Source organism: Malaya genurostris, chromosome 1 (genome assembly GCF_030247185.1).
Source record: "Malaya genurostris strain Urasoe2022 chromosome 1, Malgen_1.1, whole genome shotgun sequence".
In the NCBI taxonomy this organism is placed as follows: Eukaryota; Metazoa; Arthropoda; class Insecta; order Diptera; family Culicidae; genus Malaya; species Malaya genurostris.
Window position 1 is genome coordinate 44,614,196 of NC_080570.1, and position 14,943 is coordinate 44,629,138.

The 14,943-nt window shown below is 39.3% G+C and overlaps 1 protein-coding gene across 3 annotated transcripts in view; it reads left to right on the top strand.

Annotated features, from left to right (window-relative positions):
• LOC131438379 (GATA-binding factor C) overlaps window positions 1–14,943 on the top strand; it is a 429,591-nt gene that overhangs the window by 195,177 nt on the left and 219,471 nt on the right. The window contains exon 3 of one of the 3 annotated variants that reach the window (XM_058608381.1): window positions 10,262–11,095. In XM_058608381.1, the coding sequence (XP_058464364.1) occupies window positions 10,262–11,095 (834 nt within the window). The remainder of the gene's footprint in view (window positions 1–10,261; window positions 11,096–14,943) is intronic. The other 2 variants (XM_058608391.1, XM_058608399.1) reach the window with 2 other exon arrangements.

The window sequence follows — 14,943 nt, forward strand, 5'->3', positions numbered from 1 at the left end:
ACTTGAATTTTTATTTGAGTGCAGTCAGTGTTAAGATAATGTTCACGCTTACTTGTGATTCGAATTAATTGGGTCAAAATTTGCCCGATCCCGTACCCGACGGGTTTTGGTCGTGTACGGGTAAACATTTTTACTGCTTTTTTGGGTTCGGTTCGGGTACGGGTAAAATTTTTAATTTTTAATCGGATATGGGTCAGGTTCGCGTTTAAGTATCTCTATAGCCGACAATCTCTACTTTGAATGCCATTTTACATCTGATGCACATCATATTAACTTGAGTATATTGAATACCGATCAGCTGTTGATTCTAAGAGAACCAGCAAGTCAATTCGGAACTATCGGTGACCCAAAGCACTTGTGTCTCGGTGATTTGTTGATAGATTTGCCACATTCAAATTGATTCGAAAGCATTACTTGAATATTGTATTGCTTAAATTGCTTAATTGCTTAAAAATGGATTAATTTATCGACGAAGCAGTGCGCATACTGGAATCACCATTTACGTGCGAAACTTTGACTTGCATATGGATTCGGATCAAAGTTGTGTAATGAAGAGAACCATAGATATTATCTATGGTCATTAAACGTAGCTAAACACAATGAAACTATCATTCAGCGTAAGCCTTTAGCTACTATTGTTGAATCAAATAATAATCATGTAATCTAATTAAATGGTTAGAAATTGATATAGTCTGATGAAGCATAATATTGTCATTGAAAATGGTTGAAATTCGTCTTATCAGACGCTCGAAGACTAATCATGTGGTCGGTGAGCAGTGCGGCGCTGTCAATAAAGTGTTTGTTTGTGTGGGTGTTCATTGCATTACAATTCGCCTTTAATTTTACTTCACCGGTGAACGATGGGATTGCAGAAAATGCTGTACTTACATAGTAGGCTCAGAATTACCGTATTTTTAAACGAAGACGGAAGACACTGTGCATAACTTGAGCTACGATCAGACTAGCCAGTTTATCTGTCCCTGTTTATCTGCAGCAGACAAGTAATTTTTTGACAGTTTATATTTGGTCTGGCAATGTGATCACACAATTCACAGTTGAATGACTGCAACAGTCAAGTTTGACTACCGACAGTCAACATTTTGACAGTATGTTTGACTGTGACAGACTTTTTGAGCTTGACTAAAATATAGGGAGGAGACTGTTTATGACAGGTTTTCTGCACAAAGTGATCACACTGGAAGGCAGTTTGTGGGGCAGAGAACTTTTCACGGAATATCGCATTATGATAAAATGTCGATCAGGTCTCACAAAAAGAAGTTCGTTGTGATGCTACTAGGTGTGTTGTGTTTGGATGCAGTTAAAGACGGAGAAAGACCTACCAAACACAGACGCACATGGGTTTGTGATTTTATACAAAAAACGGGATAGTTATGGTTTCCATGTTGAGTTAATTAAAGAACTTTCTGTTCAGGATTTACCAAATTCCAACAGTTTTTATGCATGAACAGAGCTTCGAAGAACTACTGCTGCTTGTATCTCCATATATAACAAAAATGGACACACAGTGTCAAGTTCAAAATTTTATACCGTCGCTTGAACATTTTCAAAATCTGGTGTTGAAAATTTTATACCGTCGCTTTTAGCGGTGAAGCAAAATATAAATAAAAAAAATGCAAACTGAGCTAAATACTATTTATATCGATAGTCAATGCAATAGACTGCCAAAAAGTTATTTCCCAGAGGTCGGGAACCTTTTGAATCGAAAGAGCCAAAAACGGTATTTACAAAATTGCACAACTTTTTGTAGAGCCCCAAAACATCTGAACAACAATAAATAGTACTTAAATAAATAATGTTTTTTCTATGATAAAACACTAATTCGAAATGGTTCAAAGTGGATGTCGTTACTATTTAAATTAACATGATTCACTATAAGATCAAATTTTTGACTTTGAATTGCTGATATCCCGATCACCAAGCAGTAACAAGTTTATAACAAAAAGCTTAGCAAGTTCTGATATAAGTTTGGTCTCGTTAGTAGTTAAAATATAAAAATTTTCTAACAAGTATCAAAAAGATAAATAGTTTTGATACTAGATATTGATCGGGATCTGTTGTCAAATTTGTCTTCAATTTTTTCTATGACAATACTGAAGTAATTCGTGCAAGCAGATTCACTGGTTTTGTCGCAATATTGTCTAAGAAATTAAAAATTAAATAATTTATCGCTCAAAATTCTTCTTCAGAATAATTGGTTAATGTTCAAAGCAAAGCCATTCGTATTTTAAAACATAGGCTGGGTTTTCTTTCCTTACAGTTTTATTGCATTTTCGCTTGAAGTAAAACCTATCCCAGTTTTGAGTGCAACTGTTGTCAAATGTATGGCACAAATCTACAAGTAACCAGGGGAACGTACCAAAGCAAAGTCTTGGCATTACATTCATTTTGTGGAGTTATGTCTTTCTGTTTCAACAGACTTCGAATCCGTTCTTCGAGTAGAGGCTAATTGCATTACTGGTACTATGACCCTACTGACATTATGGATCCTTCCAAGTTGGGCTCGAACACATGACAACTGACTTATAAGACCAGCGAACTATGCATTGAACCACCGCCTGGGCCTTTTCAAACCTTAACCGCCGGGTAGCAATCCTTACCCATACGCGATTTAGCTGAAGTTTTGCATGGGGACTTTTTTTGAGGTGCTTAAGCTTTTGAGATCTACCGCTTTACGAACTTAGAGGTGATCCCAAAATATTGGCACCCTTATATACATTAGAGCGATAAAAAATAACGTGTTTTATGGTTATTTTTACGTTTCGTCTTTGACTCATCAGTGCAGAGCAGTTCAACTGCTTAGTGCTAAAGTCGGCAGTTCAATTTGAACCGCTAAGCAGACGTAAAGTTTCTGCTACTTACAGAACACTTTTTGTTTTGCAACGAAGTGCAATGTCTTTTCTGACGTGCCGAACGAAAACGTGTTTTCGACTATTTCTGGCCGATGCAGGTATGGTCATTTAGGGGTTAGCCAAATTTTGTGCTAGGGCACATAACCGTTTTCATTATTTTTAAGTTTCGTCTTTGACTCATCAGTGCAGAGCAGTTCAAATTGAACTGCTTAGTGCTAAACAGTGTTTTATGGGTTACATTACTTATACCATCATAGCTCTGGAACCACAGTTTTTATAATGACTGAGCGGAAACATATATTAGAGAAGCCAAATGAAGCCAAATGAAAAACTAACAGAAAAGATTATTTTTTGGTAAAAGATACGCTCAGAGACAGGACTCGAACCTGCGTTCTTATGCATTCCGTGCATACGTGCTACCATTTCGCCACTCTGAATCTTGTTATAGGCCTGGCCGTCACCCGACCGATACTATACATCCAAACATCTTCTCTGTCCATCAAACACTAGTCTTCTCGCTTTGTACCTATTGTTTCGCACTGAGTAGAGGAGTGTATTTATAATCGCTTGTCACCTTCTTTAATGGTGCCAGTCGCTGGCTGGACATCGTATAATCGAGTTAAAATAACTGAACTCCTGCAAATTTGATATTCAATAAAAATTACCTGTCGAACTGCGACCACTTTGCATTACATTTGAGGTCGCATGAACTGAAAGAAGTTTTCGCAAAATTTTAATTCTTGAAATGCCGTTTGACGAAGCTATGGAGGTTCTATGCATTGTCGAGAAGGTTTACAAATTTTAAATTTTTTTTTCAATATAGGTTATAGCACTTCCGATTTTTGTACAACTCTTGATTTTTTAGTATAGAACAAAAAAAAATTAATAAAGAAATAGGTATAGAATTCACTCAAACTTTAGAAAAGTTTTCCGAGGCCTGGAGGTGCATGGTGGCGCATTATTATTTTAGGAAAACTCAAATACTGAACTTTTCCACATTTAAAAAAATATGAAACCGAACCTCTTCAATGTATCTAAAAATTATTCATTAACCAAGTATGAAGTGAGCGTGTTTTTGTTAAAATAAAACGCTTATTTTGAATGAGAAATGAAAAAAACTTTACTTTTACTTTTTTATTAAGAAATTTGTTCATTTCATCCAAGCATAAAGCAAAACGTTCCAGCACCATACTTCTGGAAACCCGTTGCACTTTATTGTGAAGGAGGATTTCGGGAAATTTAGTAGCAATTTCTTTTGAAAATATCAAGAAATGTGCGATAAGATTCATTATTTCGAAGCCACTTGGGAAAAATCACGTGTACTCATTTCTTACCGAACTGCGTCGTCATTGTCATCATTTCCGGTCAAAATAATGAACCTTATCGCACATTTCGTGGAATTCTAATTGCTGCTGAATTTTTCGAACTCCTCCTTCAAAATAAAATGCAATGGCTTTCCAGAAGTATGGTGCTGGAACGTGTTGCTTTGTGCTTGGATGAAATAAACAAGTTTTTGGTTGTCATAGAATCTGTGGCAGACAACTTTTGCACAACAGTTTCAGAAACAGTCAAATTTGTCTGTAAAGTCATCAACTGTTTGTCTGTCGACTATAATCACACTGTGATTACATTGTCACAGATAATCTGCACGCTTTGACTGCATACAGATGGACAGTCCAGCCGATTTTGACTGCTTGCAGACAACTGCGAACAGATTACACTATATTACAGCTAAACTGTACAAATTTGTGCAGATAAACTGGCTAATGTAGTCGTAGTTTTAATGGTTAAAATAAGGGCATGCGCATATAACAAGTACGGATAATAATTCAATTGCGTGGCCCAGCCCAGTCAATTGTAGTGGTGATTTTTTTCGATTTTGGAAATAAATACAAGTAATATGTTACTGTATTTCTTTTGGTAGATCTTATCTTATTTTAAAAGCAACATCTAGATTGGAATATTAATAATCATCAACATTATTGGACAACAACATTTTAGAGTATTACGGTTTTTACGACTAGAAAAACGGAAGGTTCTAGGATTAAAACCCCCAATAATATAAATTAATTCGCACGAAAATTTTATTAATCGCAATAACAAAAATTTGAGGATCCGGGTTGTAGAAAATAATAAAAAACCTGCTGAGATTTTTTTCATAACAAAATTATCGAGAAAACCAACTTTCGACTTTAAGTTTTTTTCGGGAATCGTGACTGAAAAATCATGAACTAACAATTCCCGTTGGCCTACTGGGATTTCATGAGTTCAGTCGAACAAAAACTGACGCAACGGGACGGATGTCGAAGATTTTCCGAAGAGCTCACCGCTCGGCTTGGCTAAACCGATCATCCACCAGCTGGCCCACGTAATCTACCCGCGTCGTGATTATTGTAATTTATTATTATTACTCCACGAGGCCAGCGCTGATTACGTGGTTCGGGGTTTCCGATGCTGGCAAACTATGTCTTCAATAGGCATAACGAGCAAGCAGCCCGGACAGCAGCGTTGATTTTTAGCGAGATCACAACCGAACAACAAGATGATGATAGCGAATTATTGCTCATTTTATTATTATCTCTTCACTCTCGTCGTTGTCCTTTCAACTTTCGCGACTCGGCCGTGGTCTGTGCGTTCTGCTGCTACCGAGGCCACGGCGGCTCCTCGACGGACTCCAGAGAATTATCCATTCGAACCCCCTTGCAATCGGTTGTTTATTCGATGGGTTTATGGACATTTTATGAGTACAAATCGGGTGGAAAATTTACGATTTATTTGACTTGGTCGGGTTTGGCAAGAAAAGGTTTCGCATCAGGACATACCAAAGATAGAGAAGAAAATTACGAGTTTCGCAGTCGGTTTCCCACCGTTGCTGACTGGCACTGACTGGTAGTTATGTGTGTGCCAAATGCCGCCAAAACATATGTTCCGAAATCGGAGCATTATTCGTCCTATACGGCCAGCCAAAAATGGGACGGCGCTTGCTACTGCCTGCCCCGGGTACGGGGGCCTGAGAAGCCCAGCACGTTCGCGCGAACCCAACCGCTGTGTCTCGTTCATCTAGATATTGTATCAGATTCAGATCAGATCTGATCGCACCTTCGCACCACTGACGGAGGACGGTGGCGGGATGTTCTTAGAGGGCATCAGGGCGGGAGGAAAGTGCTGTCGAAAAAGCGAACAAGACGAAAATGTTGTTCCTCGTTGGGACGACAGTCCAAAGACGAGACTTGAATTCAACGCACCAACGAACCAGGCAAGGGAGGTAGAAAGTGTCAACAATTAATTTGGAAGCTACCCGGTTTTAGATGATTGAGTCCAGCAGAGCAGTCTTCGGAGTCGTGGCTGGTCTCGGAGCGGAAATTCGATCATGTTTGGTGATAGCACGTAACATCGCAGATATCAATAAATATCAACTCACGCGATTAGGTTCGCCGTGGTTCCCATGTGTATCGAGTTAGGAAGCAGAGCGGGATTCCGCTGGCGTTGGATTCAATTAATTCAAATTGTTGGATCACCCAGACCTGGAGGCTTTCCAGGGGCGAAGGGGATTTTTTTTCCTTTCGAGCGTATGGGCGTTCGGGCAGGTATCGGATTACCGTCCGATTTTAGAGCAGGCCAGTTGTCTGAAATATGAAATTATTTCTCGGAACAAATAGTTGCGCGAGCGTCATCCAATGGATTACCATTCGGGAGTTCGTGACAGGCATGAGAAATGGGGCTAGCGGCGGCGAAGAATGATTCAGTTTTTTTTACGAGTGGAGCGGCTTTTCGAACGCGTGTGTTAAGTGAAACAATGTGGGGTTTTGTGTCAAAGCAGACAGAACTCATCATTTCGGAATTATTTACACACATGAACATGAGTACCGATTTTCGCCTGTATTGTGTATGGGGCTTTGTGTCTTTGACAGTGGAGTGCGGGCATCAGATTTACGATTGAATAAATCAGAACAATAATAGATTGAAAATAAACACACGAGTGTGTTCGGCACGGCCAGTAAGATAACGGTGTTCCGAAAGGATGCGTTCTGGTGGAAATCATTCGTTTATTTGCAAGGGATTAAATTTTGAGCCGCTTTTTTGCTTGGATGACAATCGACCGGAGGCGTAGCGGAAACTCTTCCCACTGTATACGGGGCTCTGTTATGTACGACTAACGGTGGAAAAAAGGATATATTTGTTTCTAAGTTTTTAATCCGTACTGCGTTCTGGTAATTTTTGATTGCACACGCTGACACGCTTATCGACTTATTACTGCGACCATACCTAGTACATTGTGAGTGATCTCAAAAAAAGTAAAACATACGTTTCTCTGCCACCGATCGCGTTTGGTGAATAACTAGCCTTTTCTCGAAAACATATCACTTTAAAAACTGATTTTTGAACAGTGGCTCGAGGGCCGAGTGCCATATATCATTGAACTCAGTTCGTCGAGCTCAGCAAGTGTCTGGTTTTATGTATGAGTGTGTTCAAATGAAAGGTCTTATGATTACATACAAAGTTCCTGAATCTCACTAAGATCCGACTTCCGGATCCGGAATCACAGGGTGGTTGCTTTTCACAAGCTTAGTTTCATGTGTTAACTTATTTTAGGCTCCATACATAGTACCTGAGGTTGATCCCGATCAGACCTGATAACTCATCCGATTCCCATCTTCTCAGATTCAAATAAAGGGAATTAAAAAACTGCTATAAGAAATATCCGAACTTTATTCAGATCTCTTTTCTGATACCAGAGATGTCCATCTCCTCTGTGCGACGAAGAGCAAGCAAAATTTCTCCCCTCGCACTGACAATTTCAACGAGAGCTCTTCTATTTCACACATATGCACCACTGTTGTATAGAGTGTGCACGCATCATGAGCGTGCGTGTTTATTTTCTTTTGCCTCTAGCACTGAATCGCACCAAAGTGCTAGAGCAGAGCTATCATATTTTCTGAGGTGTATGCAGATACTTTCACAAAGGTGTACACGTCGGTGAGCACTCTGGTGTATGGTTTGCGTATATGCCTGGGGCACGCAAAATCAGCTAAATAAAACAATTTATCGGTGAATTTTCGATTTTCCTTGCTAGTTTTCATAGCAAGGCTATATCTACTCTCTATTAATTGGAGTTCACAGAAGTGTTCGCTGTTTCGCACAGAAGTGTTCGCAGTCTGTTTAATGGACACTGAGAAGAAGTGTGCTTTCCTCTTTGTGTGGAGCACACCAAATGTATCCGTAGTGTAGAAATGAAACATACGCACTGGTGTATCACTCCAGTAAAATGTCATCTCTGGTGCTTAGTGTATAAATGTCAATTTTAAGAGTATTTTTCCAAAAGTAACTATGTGATGAGAAGAGAATTCTCTACGTTGGCTGATCAATTCTTCTAGTTCTCAGATTATTCTACTGCCGCGTTAAGCATAAATGTCCCATGGGACAATCATTTGTAGGTTCAAAACTGTCTTAATTTGATAGTTGTTGATTGAATGAATCAAAATTCACCATACCGGTCTCCAGTTTTCGGCTTTGAAAGTACTGAAAATAGTGGTTGAAATCATTCAATTCATTTTCTCATGCATAATGAAAAATTTAAACGCGTTTTTCTAAAAACCGTGAACACGATCTCGTTTTTCTCGAAGTCCGTGAACACGATTCTGCCAAATCTACTGAGCCGAATCTTTTCAAACTTGGAACATACTTTCTTGGTAGAAAATGCCTCCCCCCTACGTTTTTGATTTTTTTCCATTTTCATATTATTGCAATTTTTCACTTCAAAATTGACGGAAAATTTAGCGTAAGATCGCGTTTTTTGCTCAAATATGCCAATCAAAATAATAAAAGGTTTTGGGGAATGCTGGATTGCCGCCTTTTTTGAAATATTAACATATACGGAAATTTATCTAAATATTCTTTAAATGATGCTTTATAATGCAAAAAAATAATGAATTTGGTTAAAAGTTACAGAATAGTGTGTTTTGCCTTAAGCAACATAAATCTGGTAAACTAATGCGTAATCTTTTTAAAATGTTAAATAAAGTTCGAAAAAAAATCCATTTTAAACTGAATTCTGAAGACCGCGCTTCCAATGACAATCATCTTTATAAGTTTAATTTCAGTGGTACATATTGTTAAGAAAAGTTGGATCATTCTTCTACATCCATAGATCACATGCCAGTCATGAAATTTCGTAGCGAATTAGGACCGTTTTTTGCGTTCTTTTGTATTTGTCAGAGTTGTTCACAGAGCAATCATGTAATCAGCTGATTCTCGTAGGTTACCAGTGATTTACAAGGACACGTCATAGGTTAGCCAAAAATCTCGCAAGAAGCAATCGCATACGTAATACAAGCACGTCATTTCGGTAAAGAAACAAGAAAGCCAAATACCTTCACTATTTCGAGCCACATGCTTAATCAAGTATGGGCGCCAAATGAACAGCATATATGTGTCCATTGTACGGTATAAAAATCGGGTTAGAAAGTTACGAAGGTAGGTTATTTTATGATTCGAGGTTTTCCTAAAATTCCAGAAATGTGCATTCCTATATTCACGATGGGTGCCATTATTGTTGTCGCAATGCACTAAAATTTCATTTGGGCGTGAAAGTGAATGAGTCAAATCATCCACGTTAAACTTCAAAACTGTTTAGCTCTCAACGTTATAGCGCAATTTCAGTTGAATTCGAAGTAGATTTTTTCTATTTGTTTTTGTTTGGTCCAAATTTTGCATAATCATTACAAATTATTCCCAAACTTTTTTTAAATGTGTTTTTTTTTCTGGAGACGTTTATGCGAAAGTTTAAATTTGTTTGGTTAATTAGCTTTTTAGTGCTATTCTGTTGGTAACATTGTCGGTAACAGGTTTCCTTAAACGTGTTGTTTTTTTTAATAAAAACAAAAAAAATCATAGAGACTGTACAGGGTATAGAACAGAAACAGGTACAGAAACTACTAGAACAGGAACATGTACAAAACGTATAGGAACAGGTACAGAAAGTAAAGGAACAGATACAAAAACATTTTTAATCCACCTAGTGGTGTAATGATGTCTTTCTCATATTACCTATATTTTCAAAAACATCACTGGAAGATTCTGTCATGATTTTTTGTTCAAACTAAAACTTTCTTTGGGTATAAACTAGCTTTTTCAACTAGTTTTTCAATTTGTAAACAGTTATGTCAAGTTTATATAGATCTCAATGTGGCACCCCTGCACGCTATACAAAATTGAACAAAGCACGCTGTGTGCTAGGCGGTGGCGTTTTCTACTTCCGTACCAGCGACCCGATTTTGCATCATTTTGTATCAGGTGTCGTTGAATTTCCATGTGATGAGCGATTACTATAACAGTTTTCACAAGTCATTGATTGTAACTAAAATTTCTCTCTCTCTCTCTCTACATTACAGCCTCCCGCATGGCGGCATCGCACGTTTCGTCGCAGGTCTGTCGACCGCACTTCCACGGGCCACTGTCCTGGCTAAGTGACCCGGCCAAACCGATCGCATCCGGCAGTGCCTGGGGCAGCCCGTTCGCCTGTCCCCAGGATCCCCAGGACAAGCTAAGTCAGGCAGCGGCAGCCGTGGCCGCGGTGGGCCAGGGTGGCAGCCAAGGTGGCGTCAGCAGTAGCCAACACTTGTTCTCCTTTCCGCCAACACCTCCGAAAGACTCCACGCCGGACTCAGTACAAACCGCACCTGCCGAATATCAAGCCACGATCAATGCCTTCATGCATCAGGCCCAGGTGACGTCCAGTTGTATTGCCCAGCAGGCGGCTGCAGCTGCGGCCCAGGAGAGTTGTGTCCTGGATGTGAAGCCATGCCTGACGGGGAGTTCCCTTGGACTCGGAATGGGGAATGTGGGTGGAAGCAGTAGTAGTGGGGGACTTGGTGGTGGTGGAGGAGGAATAGGAGGAGGAAGCAATGGTGGTGGTGGTGGTGGTGGTAGCGGAAGTGGTTCCGGTGGTGGTAGTGGTAGCAGTGGACATAACCAGCCAAAGCAACGGGAAGGTACGACCCTGAATGCGACCAGTGCTAGTGGTAGTAGTAACCAGACTCATAGTGGTTCCAATAGTGCGTTGTTCGATACGGCCGGACATGGATCGTACGGTGGCGGATACGACACGGTCGGCTACGGCTATCATCACCAGCAAAGTGGTTCGTTTCAACCAAACTCACGATCTACGGTTATGAATAGTTCCCATCACATGAAGCCGCAGCGGACGAAGGCTCGAACTAGTGCCGGTAAGATATGGACACGGTGTGGTATTTATTTATCATTTAAGTTCACCTTTTAGAATATCGTTTTGATTTTTCGTTCCGATTTGGGCTTTCCGTTTCACCAACAGCGCATTTTTCGTTAATTTATCATGAAGAGTGAACAACAGCTTTAGGCCTCCGTCAATGTCTCACAATCTGCACAAACCGTAGCTTGTACTAGTCGTAGCTGGAGACGGCATTGTTTACACGAAAAATAGTAAACCAAACATTTAATAGTGCATCTGGCGTTGGACCGGCATTCGAAACACGCGATCTACTTCACCTCGTCGCCGGTGTAGCAACGCTTGAACCGACGACCGACGTTCGAACAAGCCTGCATCCATGCGCGCACAATTGAAAATAATTATTATTTGCAATAATAATTACCAATAAATTGCCATTGAATACAAAACGGCCCCGGGGGGTGACTACTCACTAGGCCACTACTCGCTCGCTCACGCACACGCCAAAGACTCGTTATTGCTTTTAATTGTTCGCAAATTGGAAGAACTTCGTCCGCGACCTTGGAACTAACTAAGGTTTATTGTGGCTTCGGGGAATGCGCTTGCGCGAGCTGACTTGCATAGTACACTAAACCGGAGAACCCCTAAAGGCTGTCGGTTCGTCGAATCGCCGACTCCCACAACAATGGGGCGGATTCTCGAAGCTTGCGCAAGCCCAAATCCCTCCGAGGCATCCGCAACCTATGTCGGGTTGAATCCGACCGATCGATGGCATAGGAACTTTTCGTTCAGCTTGCAGGGTGTTACATAAACCATCCCGCCGAGACTTTTATTGGACCTGCGGAATGCATAATGAAACCACCACCGGCCGACCGACAGCACCCGTGCCGTTCGACTGGCGACTATCACTGGCACTCTGTTTTATTGTTTCAATTTTTCTCGTCATTTTTTGCTACACCTTCGACAACGACGATGACGACGACGACACCGCCGCCGCCGCCCCAAACAACGATGATGATACATTAGGAGTGCTGCCGTTGAAATAGCAAAGAAAAAAAAATCTAGCGCGTACGCTTCGCCAATTTTTACACTTTTAGCTGTTGGCACTAATGCGCCACCGGCTGGCTGACTGGCTGGCTGGAACGCAATCATAAAACAATAACCGACAATTCGCAGCTGCCGGTTCACCGGGGCCTGATGATACATTTCCTGATTGTGTAACTTCCCTTTTTGCGCATTCTAAAACAATGTCGATATTCTGTGCACGGACTGCACTGGGATAGCTCTAACCTGTTACTCAATCGGTTAGTGTACGGTTTTACGAGTTAGCGCAATTAGTATGTCTGTATGTGTGTGTGTTTGTGTGTGGATGCATGTTCAATTCTAACGCTTTGGGAACCCGAGAAGCAATTAGAGCTGTAAAGTACGCTACCTGGCAACAATGGACACTAAAAGCTGTGCGGATCGCAAAATAACTGGGACAGTATGAGGGTTTTCGGATAGCAAGATAACTAGCAAAATTTTCGAAATTACTTGATATTGATTCTCAAGAATACAAATAACAACGCATCCAAACGAAATAATTCCACCACTTTTGACAAGGGTGTTCAAATTTTCCAGTAGTAGTTGAAGTGTTCTAGGGGTGGAAATAAGCAAATGTAAATGTAAATAAAAATAGTCAGTATTATCTTTTCATATCATATCATATAAATATTGTAGATATTGTAATCAATTTTGAAACGAATTATTTTTGATACAATCAATTTTGGTTTTACTTCGAATGGAAAAATGCCTTCATTGTAATCAGTACCACTGTCTGATTCGGAATCAACATTTCAACAAAGTTGGACTCGTTTCATAATAAGAAAAACACGTCCAATCCCAAACGAACAGCTGAATATTCTTACCCTATTTAGTGGCTGTCCATAAAAGACATATCGATCAAAATCGGTACTGATCTTCCGTCACACAAAATCGGTAGTGATTCTGAGCTAAAATGATTCTTGATTCGTGTAAGTTCAATCATTGGATGATTCGATCAGCTTTGATCTTGGTGGAGGAAAATCACACATGATCAAGATAAGACATGACATGATCTACCTCTGAAATCGTTGATCCCCCGCTGAGGGGTGTGAAAATTAGTAATAACAGCAATCCTACAGGAATTTATAACTAAGGATTACGCGTGTCAATGAGACTTTTCCAAAATCATGGATCATTGTCAATTTTGTATCTTTGGGAAATGCTCTTTTAACACTACCTACCGACAGAGTTGGGGAAAATACCGGTTGGTTTCGTTACGTTACGGTTTTCGTAGTTTCAACGTACGCAACCGTTGTTTCATTCACAATAAAATGAATACTAAATTAAGAGAAATAAATGCTAGATAAAAATTTCATGAAAATAATAAGTTCGGATCGTAATCACATTGATGTTGTTAATTTGACAGCATTCTCTACGCAATAGCAATGCTCCAAATATTTAACACCACATAGTGATTAGAGCGACTAAAGACTTTGTTTTACTTCCAGCTGGTTGATGCTGATGATGATGTTTATGATGATGCACTATTTTGATTAAACTCAATAACACGCTTTTTGACATGAATTAATTTTATGGAAGTAACAGGAGCACAGAGCTTAAGCACACAGCTTGCGCTGCGTTTGAAAGGTGCGTTTGAATTGTCTTAGCAAAACCTGCACTCCTCCCGTGTAGATGTGAATAGTAAACGAAAATCAAAATAATATCAAATATTACCATCATATCTTGTCTTGATGTTCCTGTGCTGTCATAGCAATACTTCAAATTTTCTTGATATTTAATCGAAGAAATCTTGTTGATAGATTAGACAAAATCTATTTAGCGGCCCTTATTACCGTTCTCACTTCCACTTTCACATTCACTTCACTTACATGTCACTTCACTTGATTTTACCTATTACCAGTATCACGCATAGTGAAGTGATAGCTGTGGTGGAAAAAACTAATTTTTTCAACAAAATTTTGGTGGCATGATGTTCATAATGACATCAAGTTCATCCAAGTAATTACTTTTGTCTCTGAAGCGACTTCAGTAATAAGGACCTAAATTCACTTCTTTTGATTTCCAACGTGAAGTGATACCCATAATAAGGGTCACAGTCACTTCACTTGGTTTTCACCGTGTAGTGACACCGGTAATAAGGGCCAACATCAAGATTTGTTATTATATCTTATTTCGTTATTGATGAGGCATACCAATTTCATTAAGTATAATTGATTCAGTGGTTCTTTTTTCAAATATAATACAATTGAATAAACTGCATTAGAATCAAAAGAAATTCCTGTGATATACCATTCTCAAAACTAGAAAATCAAATTACTGAAAAATTCGACTTCTATAAATGTTTTGCTCTTGCTCTGAAGTTACAATGGTAGAATTTTATATTTTGTTGCTATTTTCTCATGCAGACTTTGCAATGATTTTTGATATTTTAACTCTTATTTCAAACTAAATAATGTTATTTTCTACCATTGAAATTTTTGGGTTTTAATAATTGGTTTGCAAATCACTTCTACCCGGGCTGTTACTTCTGTGTATGATATTCAAGCTAAACAGGGTAAATTAATCAGCTGCATGACATGATTTATGATTAAACATGTTTTTCTTATCATTATAATTATTGATAATCACAACATATATGTTAATGTTATTTGCTGGTTTTATTGATATTACTCCGCCAACATGGTTTTTCTCCATAAATACGTTTATTTCTTAAGGCAGTTTACATAAGTTTTTCTTCGCCGTAGCATCACTTTTACATAATATTCTTATCCTAATTTAATTCTAACATAGTCACAACGTTTTGAATTTATTAAAACATATTCTCTT